The sequence below is a fragment of the Ursus americanus genome, chromosome 3 (assembly GCF_024610735.1).
Source record: "Ursus americanus isolate L20-20 chromosome 3, mUrsAme1.1.p, whole genome shotgun sequence".
In the NCBI taxonomy this organism is placed as follows: Eukaryota; Metazoa; Chordata; class Mammalia; order Carnivora; family Ursidae; genus Ursus; species Ursus americanus.
In genome coordinates this window covers 33,137,293-33,153,726 of record NC_142129.1, presented here as the reverse complement: position 1 = coordinate 33,153,726, position 16,434 = coordinate 33,137,293, and the positions used below count along the sequence as shown (strand labels likewise).

The 16,434-nt window shown below is 34.6% G+C and overlaps 1 protein-coding gene across 5 annotated transcripts in view; it reads right to left on the bottom strand.

The window, feature by feature from the left end:
• TFEC (transcription factor EC) overlaps positions 1-16,434 on the bottom strand; it is a 229,715-nt gene that overhangs the window by 74,291 nt on the left and 138,990 nt on the right. For all 5 annotated transcript variants that reach the window (XR_015723893.1, XM_087860874.1, XM_045792800.2 and 2 more), the window contains one exon: positions 278-529. Coding sequence is in view for 4 of the 5 variants with exons in the window: in XM_087860874.1 (XP_087717000.1) it covers positions 278-529 (252 nt within the window). In the remaining variant the exon portion in view is untranslated. The remainder of the gene's footprint in view (positions 1-277; positions 530-16,434) is intronic.

The window sequence follows — 16,434 nt, the reverse complement described above, 5'->3', positions numbered from 1 at the left end:
AAGCTAAATCTTCCTAACATAAATTACTGTTAGAGCCCATTTTGACTCACACTGATACATAACTGGAATGAGGTATTGAGAAATGAATTGTTATATTTTGTTATGCATAATAATCAATATGTGCAAAAAGAACTATTATAAATGAATACATTAAGACATCCCTTTTGTTAAATGCATTTCAATTTGGAATGTTTACTATAAAAATGTAGATTTTAATCTCTTTACTTTTTTTTTCAAAAGCTGATTATATATTTTCATAAGTAGCTATTAGACATACATGCCATTCCACATTGTCATCTTCTTTCCCAAGAGTTAGTAACTTGGTGAGTGGATTTCCAGTCAGGCTAGCATCACTCTCGGGAGATAGGTGTCCATGCTGTACCAGAAGCGCACTGCTTGGCGTTGGAGGGTGTGACCGTTTAAGAGTCTGGTTGACAATCTGGTAGTCAAGGGTCATGAAGGGTTTTACTTGCTGTCTCTGGACTTTTTGTAGCTGGGACTTCGCAGGGCTTTCCAGATGTGGTGAGACCTACAGAATAAAAACCAAACAAATACAATTGTAGTACTATCTGGTGAATCAGAGTTCCATTTTCAACAACTGAATTATGACAATAAACACACTACAACATCTACTTCTCTCAAATTTATGGTTTATGCTTCTATCATAATTTATGTATGATACTAATGGGTGATAGTGTTTTAGAAGTAATTTAAACTTACTAAAACATTTTCAATGCTAACCAAGTTTTTAAGATGAGATCTCAAAATAACATGTAACTGAACCAAAATTTGGAATAAATATATAAGAGGCAATACTTTTTGAGGTTCTAGAAAAGGAAGCCTAAAATAATGTAAGGAAAATAAAGTAATTTTCGTATAATATGTATTTCTTGGATTTTTTATATTACATATAAATATTCCATGGGACATAATCACAACTACTATTTATTAAATATCTTTAAAAATTATCCATGATGAGCAGAAACTAGAAATATATATACTAAATTTTAAGTATGATATTTTATGGGTGGTGAAAATCTAAGTAATTTTTTTCCATAATTAAAAAAATTTCTCTTCTAGACTTATTCTTAAAAAAGATTATTTATTAGAGAGAGACAGAGCGTGTGTGCCTGTGCACAAGTGCGCCAGTGGGGGAGAGGGGCAGAATGAGAGGGGGAGGGAGAAAATCTCAAGCAGACTCCCTGCAGAGCATGGAGTCCACTCCAGGCTCCACCCCATGACCCTGAGTTCATGACCTGAGACAAAATCAAGAGTCAGATGTTTAACCAACTGAGCCACCCAGGCACACCCTATTTTTATTTTTAAAAATCTTATTTTTAGGGACACCTGGCTTGATCTTGATCTTAGGGTTGTGAGTTTGAGTCCCAGGTTAGGTCTAGAGATTACATAAATACATAATCTTACTTTTAAGCCTTACCATATTCTCAATAATAATTGTGTAGATTATTACGAATTGAAGGAAGCATTCAGAGAAAAATCTAACCGGTGTCATGTGCCAACTAAACAACTGTCCAGTATTTTGAAATCCCTTTTTAAAACATAGCCTTAAAATTCTGGTTAGTTATCACAGTTAACCATATAATATTAAGTGCATAAGTGCAATTTGAAGCATGTCAAGCTTTTCCTTTAAAAGACTGACAGTAGTATTGCTTGCCAGTCCTCTTTATATTTACTATGCTGTGATGTGGCTTCTAACACATTTTCCTCAAGTGGCCTATATATAAACCTATTTAATATTTCCCTCATGTTAAACAATAGTAAAGATTGCTGTACAGTGCTTATTTTTCCTTTTATTTCAGCCACACAAACTACTCCTTAAATCCCTTAACATGCATTAACCCAGATAAATAGCCTTTACAAAGTATTTTGCATTTAAATTAGCTGGTTTGGGGTACAATATTGTAGTAGTTACTTTAGTTTAATTCTGTTATGCTGACATTTTTAGCATTATTTTAATTGTACTACCATAAAATAATTTTTCAGTCATATAAAAAAGATTAAGATTGGTAATAAAGATTACACATATTACTAATTATATTGCTATGAGCTTTAAAGTTGTAAAATAACATTTCATTAAAATGCCAGTGATAATTTTTCTAGGGTAGCTATTTAGATTATCTTACAGTTTTAGTTAATCCTTCTTAATCTGTATACATTTACGAAATATACATTATAAATAGCATCTTCAGATTTACAAATCACACAGTGTAATTGAAGACTAAAGAGCATGGTATTCCTACAAACGAAAAATGCCTCTTGTTCTAAGAAAAGTATGTTGAATCAGAATTTACAACATTCATTAACTAATTCATTTTTTACTTTTCATCCATTGACTCTAAGAGCTTTCATTAGAGTACTTATTGCATTCGGTGTTACATCAAGAGAAGTCATAAATCTCAGGGCTCTACAGGCTTATGATCTAGTTGGGCAGTATTAATATCAACTACAGTAAAAACAATAATGATAATAATAATATGCAACAAGTACCAGGAACTGTTTTAAGATATTTACATTCATTATTTCCTTTAATCTTTGTTGCAACCTTAGGAAGGAAGTATCATTAGTATCCCCATTGCACCATATAGATGAAGCCACAGAGACAGAGAGGCTTAATAACACACGTCTTATCACTGTGCTAGTAAGGGATACAGCTGGAATGCAGAGACTGGTCTCCTAAACACTATGCAATATTGGCTCTTGAGTTAATAATTGAAATGACTGGAGTGCAGAGGAAAAGCTCAGTGGTGTATACAATGAATTAAAAATGCCACAAAAAGCAGTGGATTTTTAAAATGAATTATAAGAGATAGTGATTATAAATCAGGTGTTGGAAGGAAATGGCCTTGCAGAGGGGCAAAGGGAAGGAAATCTCAAGTGCAAAAGATCAAAGAAAACAAGAAAGAAGACAAGAAGTTGGGAGGCAGGGGCGCCTGGGTGGCTCAGTCTATTAAGATTAAGCATCTGCCTTTGGCTCAGGTCATGATCCCAGGGTCCTGGGATGGAGCCCCATGGACTCTCTGCTCAGCGGGGAGCCTGCTTCTCCCCCTCCCTCTGCTGTTCCCCCTGCTTGTGCACTCTCTCTCTGTCAAATAAATAAATATTTTTTTTAAAAAAAGCCTCTACATCTTCAGCCAAATAAAATGATAGTTGTTAAAAAAAAAAGTTGGGAGACCGTCATAAATGTTAGTTGTGAAAAAGAACTCACATGAATACTTCTCCTTTCTCAAAACAAGATGACCATCTCCTCTGTAGACCACTCTATACAGAGTTGGAGTAAAATATAAAATGGGATCAATTCTAATTCTGCCTAAATTATTGAGGTTTTTGTTTGTTTGTTTGTTTTTGTTTTTTACAGAGAATTACAATGGGTTAGCAGGCAAAAGTGAGGACCGTCTGGGACCCCCATCTATAGAACATCTGTAGAGTAGGCATAAGGGACTAAAAGCTTAGCGGAGTAGGAAAGATTCAATGGAATGTGAAAAAACTACTCCCCAGAAAACCTCCATAGTCTCCAATCATGAACTGATTATCAGAACAATGAGACAACCAAGTGTGAAGCAGCAGCTAAACCATGTGCAGCCATTTTTAAAAGATTTTATTTATTTGACAGAGAGAGAGTACAAGTAGGGGGAGTGGCAGAGGGAGAAGCAGGCTCCCCCTGAGCAGGGCGCCCATGGGGCTCGATCTCAGGACTCTGGGATCATGACCTGACCCGAAGGCAGGTGTCAACCGACTGAGCCACCCACACACCCCTTGTGCAGCCTATTTTAAAATACTTCTAAATTGGCTGGCATCTGAAGACACAGCCATGAAACTATTTCTCTTACTGAAGGTCCCAGTATTTTATGAGATAAAATAAATGAAATGATAGGTTGCCATTGTTCATTTATCCACTTATTCAAGAAATATTTTTTGAGTGCCAAGCATATGTGCACTGAGTGGTACACCAAAGGTAGAAGGGAAATCAGCACAGTGCCTGCCTTCATAGAGTTGCGCTCTAGTCAGAGTTTGGACAGGGAAGAAAAATACGAGATCCCTAAGGGCAAGGACTGTGTTTCTCTTGCTGACTGCTTTCCTGCCATACATCCTATACATAACTCAGAGAATGGCACCCAGCAGGTGACTAAAAATGTGTCCACATGTGTTCAATGAATGAATGAATGCGTCACTGAAGTATGGTGTTTGAATTACTATGGTGACCACAGAGAGCTTTGGGAATCTATTAGAAGTGTTGGTAAACCATAACCAGAATGTCAAAGTCTTCACCTAGGAAGCTGGAGCAGCTATAGACTGTGATTTGGTTCACTGGACTGTCAAAGAGATTGAGACCATCCAAATGTAAGGACATTTTGCTTATGAAAACAAATAAGTAGATCGTATCCCCAGAACTCACTACTATGCTTGAACATTATCACTCTGATAAACTGCTATTGCAAACCTAATGTAACAATGGTCATGTTAAGTCTAATATCTATATGCAGAAATCTGTTTTATTTCACTTAAAAGAATGTAGTTATCGTCTCTCTATTTTCATAACGTTATAAATAAATAAATATGAAGTATAAATGTGGTAAGAGATATTTACACCAGGAAGTGTAGGCTGAAGATTAATATTTCAATTGAGTACAAAAACTTACCAATGAGCATCCTAGCAGCCGAGGAAAAGGGAAAATTATATATATATATATATATATATATATATATATATATATATATATATATATATATATATATATGGTGAAACCTTGTGATATTGCAGACATTTGAGTATTTTTGATCTATAAAGTGTTGGTTCCATATAGGTCAACCTAATATATATTTCTTATTAAGTAATTAGATCATACCAGTTCTGAGGAAAGACAAATATTTTTTACAAATAATATCTGAGAATTTGTAAGCTGGATTTTTTTCATGGAGGACTTGAACAAAATATTGAACAAAACCCCAATAGCAATTTTTGTAAAATATGCGATGAAATTCTTCATATGCCCATATTTTAAAAAAAAAATTATCTTAAGTTGGGTTACCCGGGAAATAAACTCTGAGACGTGACTACAGGAGGTTTGTTGGAGGTGGGGGAGGGGGTGATTTCAGAACCTCAACCACAGTAGGGTGAGGAGAGCAGGGGGGAAGGCAAAGGGAAGAGTGGCTCAGTTGTGAAGGGGATCATCTAGGCAATGCACCATAACATCCACTATGTTTATTTCTGATTAAAGGCCCAAAGCATAATATGAATCAGCTCCAGTGAAAAGCCCAAGTACATTACCTTGTACAAATCTGACTGGACTCTGAGATGGCACTCACAGCCTCCAGAGCAATTTACACTGCAGACTCCATCTTCAGATAGACTAACCCAGAGGCTGACCTGGTACAATCATCACTCCAACACTATTGTCTCAAATTAAACTTTAGATAGAAATTATGGTGTTAAAAAAAAAAGTTCCATTATTTGGAGTTTTAAAAAAATGAGAAACTTAGCCTAAAAACTCTATTTTTAATGTTTCAAGTGTAGTTTAGATTCCCATGTTCTAATAAAAAGATGTGGTCTTTTAAGAAATTAGAAATAACGTATTAATAAGCTCTAAAAATGTTTAGATCCACTAATAAGAGAACTAGGACAATGTGTTTAATGGGTGAACTATTTTTAAAATATTAAAATCACACAAACTCTTGCAAATACAATAAGCTAAAGGGAAGGAGTTGGTCAGGAAGCAAAAAAATGCATTTTCCTGGTTACAGGAAACATAATGATTGGGGAATCATATCACAAATGCAAAATGTACGTATCTGTGTGTGTGTTTTTTTCTTTTTTCTATTTGTTTTCAGACTAGAAAAGATGCAGGAATCCTGACAATTGAGAGAATTGATGGAGGTCCAGGAGAAACAGCCAAATGTCATAGAAAAGAGTCAGCTATCATTCTCTGACAATAGCAGGTGAAACAACAGGAAATGATTTAAGGTAACCGATGTCTGATAAAATTTTTTGAAGTCTCAGAATTTAGATCAAGCTTGAGGGGGGTTCAATTTTACACATCAGCAAAGTTTTGTTAGAAATTAATTAAGATTAACAAAATGTTATTAAGTGACCCTATTTACATTTGGGTATAAAATCTCCCAGTAGGTAGAAGACTGTGGAGTAATGTGGGCCAGCCATGCAGTGCTGGCTAGAAGGACTCTTTATGCCCCCACGTGGAGTCATTCTTATTTTCACACAGTGGCTTTCAAATTATGCTCCTAGATACATGAGTTCATTCCTCCAATTTACTTTTCAGTGTTCTATACTGTAGTCTTTTGACCTAGTTCTTGTATGGGTTTCATATCCCATCCAGTGGATAACAACAGAGAGAGTATAATGTACAAAGAAATTTTAGAAGCAAGTAGGTAGTTGCACCAAAAAAATCTTTGAAGGACTCCAACAAACCCTGTGATTCTCTATCTATAAGATTGTCTGCTTGTATCATATCTCCTTAATACTGTTGTACATCATATAAAAACTTATAAACATGATTCCCACATATATATAAGCTTCTTTTAAAATGTTATCTTTTTATAGAGAAACCATAAGATGATGATAAAAGCCCTCAGCTAATTCTTTCAACATTTACTGAGAGTTTAACATTTAATGAGAGTTTGCTCTTTGTTAAAGCTAGTCCCAAGGGAAAGTCATTCCTCTCTAGAAAGCAGGTCTATGACCCACATGTCACTATCCACCTGGAGACCACTTATCTAAACTGAGGGCACAGGACCTGGGAGGAGATAAAACACCTTCTGGGTACTGGCCTTTTGAAACTCAAAACTAAAAAGTGATGGCAAACATCACACAAGCAATTATCTCAATAACAAGACTTTATCACCATTAATTTGACTAGCCAAACTAATCAATCAAGCAAACATGAGCACCTACTTAATAAGCATGTTCAGACTATTTGAAAGAATAGAAACAGAAATATATTCAGCAAGAAATAGATTTATAGGAAATATAGTACCTCATGATAGTAAAGAAAAACTCGTACACTGTCACCAAACACACACACACACACACACACACACACTTGCATGTATGTATACACTCACATATCCCTATCGAAAAGCAAGACAGGCAATCCCATACACTACAACATGACAGTCCTTATTTAATTTTGTTAATTTTGTACTAAACTTGAATTTAATAAATGAAGTAAAAGCTTGGACTTCATGAGTGAGTAATAGGTGACTATTCATTATGTTCCAAGCATCAGAGATATATAAGAAGAATTCTATTTTGGGGGGCTTATGAATCAACTACTTCTAGGTACCTACTCATAAAAGTCACACGACATTTGTTAATGTTATATAGTAAAGATTAATAACTCATTTCTTCAAATCTTACATTTTCACAGCGGTCTTTGGATATGATATACCCATAAATCTCATCCTGACTAAACCTAAAATTATACAGTCGAGCTTGTCTGATTGAGATATAACTACTGAACAAAGTAGGGCCCGGTTCATCAAAAGTTTTACTTAGATTTCTGAATAACTGTCAGCATATTTCAGCTGAGTATTATATAATCCAAAGCTATTTAATGGATAATAATGTAAAGTGTGATTGTAACATATTCCTTCAGTCCCAATCATTTGAATTTGGATAATTCCAATGGTATGTCTTTGAGGAGAGACCCACACTTAAGAGACTTTAAAGAGGCATGAATATTATTAAGCAGAGTTTTTTTTTTAATTCAGTAGTATTCTAGCAATAAAAATGCTTGCACTCCATGAGCACTCATATTTATAACATGAAGTCTTCTCTTACAACTCAGTCTAGCTCCATCTATACTTTGTTGATTTGTTTTGTTTATGTTTATCTCAGGAAAAAATTACTGTATTATACCTTTGAAAGAATTAGAACAAATATCAGCAATAATTGTGGTTTACTTATTCTGATCTGTTTCTTAAAAGTATGTGTATTTGGAATTTTTGAGCCATAAACATCAATTAAGAATCACGTCAGAGACTAACTACCTCATGTTGGCTTTAAAACAACACAACAGGCCATGCACACACTAAAGTCAACTGGCAATATTATCAATGACCAACATAAGTTAATATGAAACATGGAGATTACTTAAGCCATGATACTTTAAAATACATTTGACCCTGAACTCACAGGTTTAACATTCATTGATTTTACAAATATTTTTGAGTGCCTACTACACATCAGATTTTATGCTATTATAATAAGTTCTGGGGATATAATTCTGAACAAAACAGATATAACCCAGTCTTCAAAGGGTTCGCAGTCTATTAAGAGAGACAGATAACTAAACATATTGTTGTAACACAATATGATACATTTTGTGAAAGTAAAAGGTATCACAAAAGCATGCAGACAGACCTAGATAAGAGGGAAGCAAGTTATTCAAATGAATATGTGTCCCTCTACACAATAGCCATTTATGTGGGTAACAGTGGTGAGCAAAGTGAAACACAGTCCCTCTCCTTATGCAGCTTATGGACAGGCAGAAGAGATTGACTTTAGTCAAACAATCACATGAATGACTGTAAATTCTCAAGTGCTGTAAGAATCAGAAGGAGAGATACACAAGACTATGAGCATGTGGACAGAAATTATCCAGACAGAAGTTTGGGATGGTTTACCTGAGGAAGGAATGGTAGGGCTGGATCTGGAAGATGAAAAGGAAGTAACTAGAGCAAGAGTATAGAGGATGCATTCCAGGGAGATGGAACAGCATGTGCGAAGACCTTGATAGGAGGAAGGAAGATGAGAAAAATGTTTGAGAGGAATGAAAGGACTGGAGCAGAGAGATTACAGTGTGGTCTGGGACTAAGGAGGCCAGTCGGGCCACTCCATGAAATGTTTTTAGTTGTATAAAGGTGTCTTATTTTCTTTATCACAGGGAAGGGGACACAGTAGTTCAGTTGGATGAGTTCTAGAGGGGTAAAAGGAGAGTCCAGGAAAGAAAAATGGGTTGCTTGAACTAGGATCATGTGATAAGGGTGAGGTAATCACATGGAAGCAAGTAGCCGAATTTCAGAGATGTTTAGAAATTGATCAAGAAATGCCACCTGAGTTTCTGGCTTATGTGACTGAATGGACAGTGATGCCCTTTGCAGAGAAGACTGGAGTTTCGGAAGGGACAGAAAATCCTAAGTTTGGTTTTGAACACTTTGAGTTTGCAATGTTTTGAAGATGTGAAGTAGGCAACGAGATACATGGGTCTGGAACTCAGAAGTGAAGTATGGACTATGGATAAAACTAACTTGACATTTACACTTAGATGGTAACTGATGAGATGATTTGGGGAAGATGTAGAGAATTAGAAGATTAGAGGGCCTAAGACTGAAGATGGTGGACTTCCAAGCTCTAATTTCACATCTGGCAATCATTTCTGATTCTAAACTCTGTTTTTCCCCCAGATCCTATTGATTTTTTTTCACACATTTTGCAAAGTGTTCACTTGAAGTTTGTATGTGTTACCCAGTGGAGTAAATCCTCCTTAATTAATTAGTTTTTCCTATTTCCAAAGTTATGTATTCAACCCTTTGATATAGATGTAGACTTATTTTCCTAATCCAAGTGCATTACAACTTTCATTATCAGATCTCAACATTTAACTGCAATTCCAGAATTCAAAAAGCTCTGAAAATCAGAAGTTTGTTTTTGTTTTTGTTTTAAGTTTGGTGCAAACCCATTCGGTGGCAAAATCAGATCTGAAATAAAGTAAGGCTATTTATAATCTTTCTTTATCTCACTTATAGCAGATATTCATAGGCATTGCTGCAGATACAATAATGTGTTTTGCCATCTTGGGCCTCTCTATATGTACTACATTACCTTTCAATAATCTGAAATACTGAGAATTCTAAAACACATCTAGCCCTAGGTTTTTGGATAATAGATTTTGTATTCTTTTTGTTTATTGAGTGAACAGCCTGCAGAAAGGACTATGCTATATGTCTTGCATAAATAATATTATTTAATCTTAAATATCATAAATAAAAAAAACTTGATTGGGCCTCCGCAATTATTTTTAAAAACTTCAGCAAATATTTAACTTTGTTTTATTTTCAGAACTTACAATGTATCAAAAATCAAAATTCAAATTGAGCAATATGTTATCTCTTGGGGAAATAATGGCACGAGGAAATGTCCTTACTGATTCAACAGACCAACTGAATGAATGAAAGATGTGTTTTTCCTTTAATAAGAAGGAATGGTTCAGGTGTAACATTATATTTTGATATTAGACATATTTGTATGTAGTGCATTTAGCTGTGTTTAAATGAGTTTATACTATTCTCTGAAGCTTTAAGAAGTTTCTCATACAATTAAATTGTCTTCTGTAAATGTAGAAATATACAAGTTAGTTACTTAAGCTAGATTCAGTAAAATGTCTTAAACTTTTTATTTTTTAAAAAGTTTGACTGCATTAAATCTTAAACATTAATATTTATTAGGAGGAGTTTTATAAGTTTTCTTTGCTTCAGAAATCAACAATTGTGTTTAGATGATACTTTATACTTCACAGTTACTTTCAACTTAAACAAAACTCTCATGTAATAGTTAAACCTACTTTTTTTCATCCTCAGTATAGTGACCTTAAATAATTTTCATTGTGAAGTTGTAAATGTTCTTTCAAGGATTCAGAGAATAAAGGAGAAACAAGACTGACTTCTTTTAGAGGTCTTGTTTCAAATACCTTGGAAAATCATCAGTGCATTTATTTTTAATTTTACATGTTCTAAAATAGATCCAAAACCAGCAATGGAAACACCTGGGACAAAATCCAAACCTCCCTGTAATACTTGCCATCGTTTGCATCATTCTGTTACAAATGCATTATATTTTACATTTTTAATATATCTTAATGGTTAGATTTGGGATAATATCAATATATTGTCAACTTATATAGACCATGTTGTAAAAGAAACTCACAGGCTACTTAAGGTAGTTGAACTTATAACAAAGAAATTCATACATTTTTTTGTGAGAATAAAAGAATCACAAAGGTTTATTCCTGAAAAAAATTCTAAACAATTCAAATGGTTTTATACTATCTCAGGCTTGAAAACTTTTTATGTCCTTTATCTGCTTTATGAGTTGATATATGATCATCAATTAATGAAGTCATTTTTATGATAATAAAATGTCATCATTAGAACTGTGGTATTCTAGTCTAACCATTTTCTAAAGAATACGATTGGGGCATTTTAGGTAGTTAAATATTAAAATAATCTAATTGAAAATGAGACTTTGAAATTATTCATTTTGATTGACAAACTGCAGAAAATGGCTTTGTTTCATAAGTACATTTCTATCACTCAATTTTTATAGTTATTACTAGTATTTCTAGAAAAAAAGGGTAAAATCTACATTGTCTCTGTTTTACTTCACTAGTAAATAGGATGATTTCTGGCTCTCTGTGTTTCAAATGCATCTGTTATTACTTTATCTACATTAATCAAATTCCTCCAGTCATCCTGCCTTCATGTAGGAAAGGCCTTCGGTTACAGAGTTGTTTCACCTTCCCCTCATCACTGAAGAACAATGGTCCTTTCTAATCAAAGAAACATACTTCCATTGCAAATTTTTTATAGTTACGGAAAGTACATAGCCATAAAACATTAATTTATCAAGAAAACTAATCATAGGACCTCATGGACTAAATGAAAGCCCCAGAATACCGTTAATTGTAGCCACCGTCACATGTGGAATCCAACATTCCAATGGTTTGAGGAAGGACTTTTGTCTTCATTCCACTGATGAAGAAATTGAAACTCAAATGGGTTATTGGACTTGCTCACAATCACATAGGCAAAAAAGTGAACTCCACTTTTTGTCTTTTGATTGCAAGTAGGATATTCTTTCAACTATAAGGTATTTTTTTACCAGCTGGCAAGGATAATAAAAATTAACTCCAGCCTCCATTATTAGAAAAAGAGGTGTCCTCTACCTGTATACAAGTATCCATCGGCTGACTCCACTCTGGTGGAAAAGCCTTTAGAGTTGCTTCCCCATGATTATTTAAGTTTGACTTGGCTCACTCATGATTTTGTTTTTGTGTTTCACTTTGTCTGTCTTGTAACCATCACATGGTGGAGGATCTGGCTTCATATAGTATGGGACAATGCTACAATTCAAATCTACCATCAGGAAATATTAACTTTAGATGAGTGCTTCTTTTTTTTTTTTTAAGATGTTTTGTTTCACTTTTGTCTTTAGATCTGTGTATTAAATGTACACTGTTCTGAAGAGTCCTGGTCCTCCTCCCCAGGAAGTTTCCTTATATCATCTTTACTGTTACCTAAACGTTTCTTTCCTGAAAACATCCAACTCCTTTTCATGATAGAGAACAGGTGGATGAGGAGGGAGGAGGTGAGGAAGGCAGAAAATATTATTTTCAGCTTGGCTCATTCTAAATAAATATCATGACTATTTAATCTCTTTAAACTTCTTGCTCTGAGGGATAAATTTAAGAAATAAACAAATGCATAAAAAAGTTGGCAAGAGTTGAAATAACAGAAAACTTCTTCGTAAGATCTTTTTTTGTGTGTCAATTGCTTTTGAAAAATAACAAAAAACTCAAAATGCTAGTTAATATTGTAGCTTGGAAATATGTGGAAAATATTTACTGTAACTTCAGAGATGAAGATCCAGGATTCTACTTCCATTCTAATTTGAGCAGACAAACCAATTAAAACTTTTTCATTGAAATTTAAAAAGAATATATATATATATATATATATATATATATATATATATATATATATATATATATATTTAGAAAATATATTGTTTTAGTCTTTTTAAGCTTTTACCAATTATTTTCAATTATTCCATGGTAGGTAAAATAATGCTTCCCTCACCAAAGGCGTCCATGTCCTAATCTCCAGAACCTGTGGATATGTAACCTTACATTACAAAGGGATTTTGAAGGTGTGATAAAATTAAGGATTAAGGTGCAGATGAGAGGCTGTGCTGGTCAAGGATCATCAGTTATAACAGGACAATGGGGCAAGAAGTGCTTCTACCAGTGAGAACTGACTGAAATAAGTAAAGCCTGGACAGGGAGGAAACAAAGGCCCAAAGGTGAGAAGATGGAGTAGTCAGTGGATTAAGACTCAATCAGACCAAAGACATAGTATAAAGAGTAAGAGAGCAAGAAAGCTGGAAGGCTGAGGCCCCAGTTTAGGACACTGGCCCATCCTCTAAAATCCCCTGAACAAGGTACTCCACAATCTGCCCCTGTCAACTTTTACATTTTCATTTTTCCTGTCAGTTGCTCACTACCTCTCGGCTTAAGGAAACTAGCCGACTTCCCCATAAATGTCCCTGCTTCTTAACATGGACCACTTGCTTGGTGGTGGCAAAAATTCTACCACAAAAGATTTATCAGTAAAGTATACTATTAACCATGCTTCCTCTTCTCAATGGGAAATTATCTCCAAAAATTGCAGCATCAAACATGGTCTTAATTTTCTTCCTTACTGCTTGTAGACTATCTTACAATGACAAAATGGTTGACATTTATTAACTTTGAATATGATGTTTCCATGAGATTAAACAAAAAACAGTGATATATTGCATAGATAATTTGGTTTCTAAGTGTTTCCACCATTTAATAATCACCATCATTGTCATATTTTATTTAAGTCTTCTCTGTCATTGAAACTGAATGTTTAAATATGCAGCCGCAAAATTATAGGGTAAGCAGACAACTGCCATGGAATCAAAAGACAATAATAAATAGAATGAATAGGACACAGTAAACTGTATTTTATACAGAGCACTTTCTTATCCGTTGATCCCTTTTATGATCTCATATTTGGTCCCTTATGATTCCAATCCCTTATTTTATGCATGTTATTGAGGAACTAAGGATCAGAGAGGTTAACCAAGTTATAGAAGTGGCACAGTTAAAAAATTAATCCACATATGCTTACATTGTACTCTCTTCAAAGTTAAAAATTATACTAATAATCATAATAACAACAATGGCATAAATTGGTAATAAATATAGTGAGTCAGTAAGTACTGCTTTGTGTCAGGAGCAGAGCTTGGATTACCTTGTCTCAGGTAATCCTCATAGCAAGCCACTGAGGTGAGCAGCCTATTCTCTCCATAAGAGAAAGTGAAGATAGAGGCTAGGTTAAGGAACTTTGAAGCAAAGCAAAAGTTCAAATCCTCAATGGTCTCACTACTGAGTCTCTGTTTCTCATCGAAGTAATTATTAAAACAAAGCTTTTTGCCTTTCAACTTAACAAATATGTCTTAATTCTTAATACCTAGTGCTGAGGAGGGAACAAGGCAACAGGTACCCACATGACTCACTATCAAGGAAGTAAATTTGTGCAATACATTTGCATAGCCTAAGGAAATAATCTTAAATGTGTAAAAACTCTGAAGCATCAAGATGATCATTGAAACATAATTAATAATGATTCTATAATGTAGAGAACATATAAAATTTAAGTATATATCCCAATGGCCTCTCGATAGCATTCTTTAAACTGTGAGATTTGATTTTGTTCTCTTTTACTCAGACCAAAGAGCTTTATTGCTAAAAACATTTAATCATAAAATGACTAGAAAGTATAAACTTTCAAAGCAAAACTAAATTAAGCTTCCTTTCCCTCTATTAATCATAAAATTTTAAAAAATAGAATGATACATCGAATGACTCCAAAGCAAGGGAAAATATGACTATTAAGCAAGCTGTTTTAAGAAAAGTGTCATAACTTTAGAGTCCTTACTAACACTGTAGTCCTAACTTCTATCTAATCTTATTATTAAATATATTTAATAGAAATACATGAGGTAGCATCACGGTTCTGAACATTTACTAAACATTTCCATGTCCATGAGTAAAGCTAGAATTTTAGGAGGGTTAAAGAGCAGCACATGAATAAGTCTTTCAAACAATAACAGGATATTTCAGATTCTCAATGTAAACACATTAGGATACTCAACGAACATAAACCAGACCATATAAAAATGTGCTTACAGCAGACAATAACCTCAATGTGTTCTCCCCATAAAATCCAACACTATCATGTGAGAATAAATTATTCTTTCCATCCTTATAGTGTTGTCTTGCCCAAACCTGGGAGCTCATTTCAAGGTAAATTTCCAAAAGGAACACAAGCATAAATATATAGAGGGGCTTGCTTTCAAAAAGCAGCTCAAGTAATAATGTCAACCAGATTCTCTTGCATCTCACCAAGGGTTTTGTTTGGTGTTTTATTTTGATTTTTTTTCTTTCTCCTATAAATTCTACTTCTTAGAAAAACTACTATTAGTGGCAAGGTCAACTTGGCCCTTACCACAAGTCACTAATGACTGAATTGGTCATTTGCTGTCACATATCTATCAACAACCCTTCAGAAGAGTAAGAGAGTATGATGCCTTATTAAGACTTGGCCAAGTTAGGGTGGAGTTTCAATCCTATTCAAGTCTGTATGTGCATAGGGAAAAATGTGATTGTTTTGTAGCCTATAAATATATTGCCAGCTCTAGCAAGCGACAAGACATCTCACTCTAGAAAGTCAAATGCTGCAGTGTGTCACTTTCAAACTTCTCTTGCTGGTCCCAGGAAAATAGGTACAGATTTCAAATAAAGTTATTTAAAGTAGATTCTGGTATACAGACACCCACGTCCTCCAAAGTTAAATTTCCCAGTTAGACTGTCTCCAGTCAATCTGACCACTTCAACCTGACAGGCAAGCCAGTCAAATAAGCAGTCACAGTGGGCCAAAAATCTGTCAGAATGGTTTGCTTCACTGGTGATTACTTTTTGACTGACTTGAGCAGTCAAGTTAATCAAAACAGTCAAACCAAGTTTCCCATGTATACATAGTCTTAGCTCTTCCGGTGTTAGTAGGTAGGCCTTGTTTATATATTTTAAAGGAGTTTTATTAGGTTACACTGTTTAAGAGAAACAAGTCAAAAATGTTGTGAGCAACTAGTTTGACAATGAGGGCTCTCTTCTGAGTTGGCTGTCAGCTTCGGCACTGGGGAGAAAAGGCTCATTGGGCCTGCCCGAGAGCTACAGAAGAAGACAGAGGGAAATGCAGATGAGAGAAAAGCACCATGGAAGCAGGAAGGATCCATATGCCCAGGTCCTAATATTTTTTGGTTAGGGGACTGAGACATGTATCCTGACAAGGGATTGGGCTAGTTGTACTTTTTAAGACTAAATTAAAACACTTAGAAAGAAACCAATGTAGGATTAGTGACAGAGATGTCACTGTTGACTGGTTTTCCATTTTAATGTGAATAGCCACTTTTGTCAGAAGAAGGATAGCTTTAAGAATCCCCTTAATTAATTTAAAAACGGAGGTGAAGGCAATTTAATTTCTCAGCTTGCATAAATGACAACTTTAAATTGCAGTCTGATGTTTCAAAAGCACTGT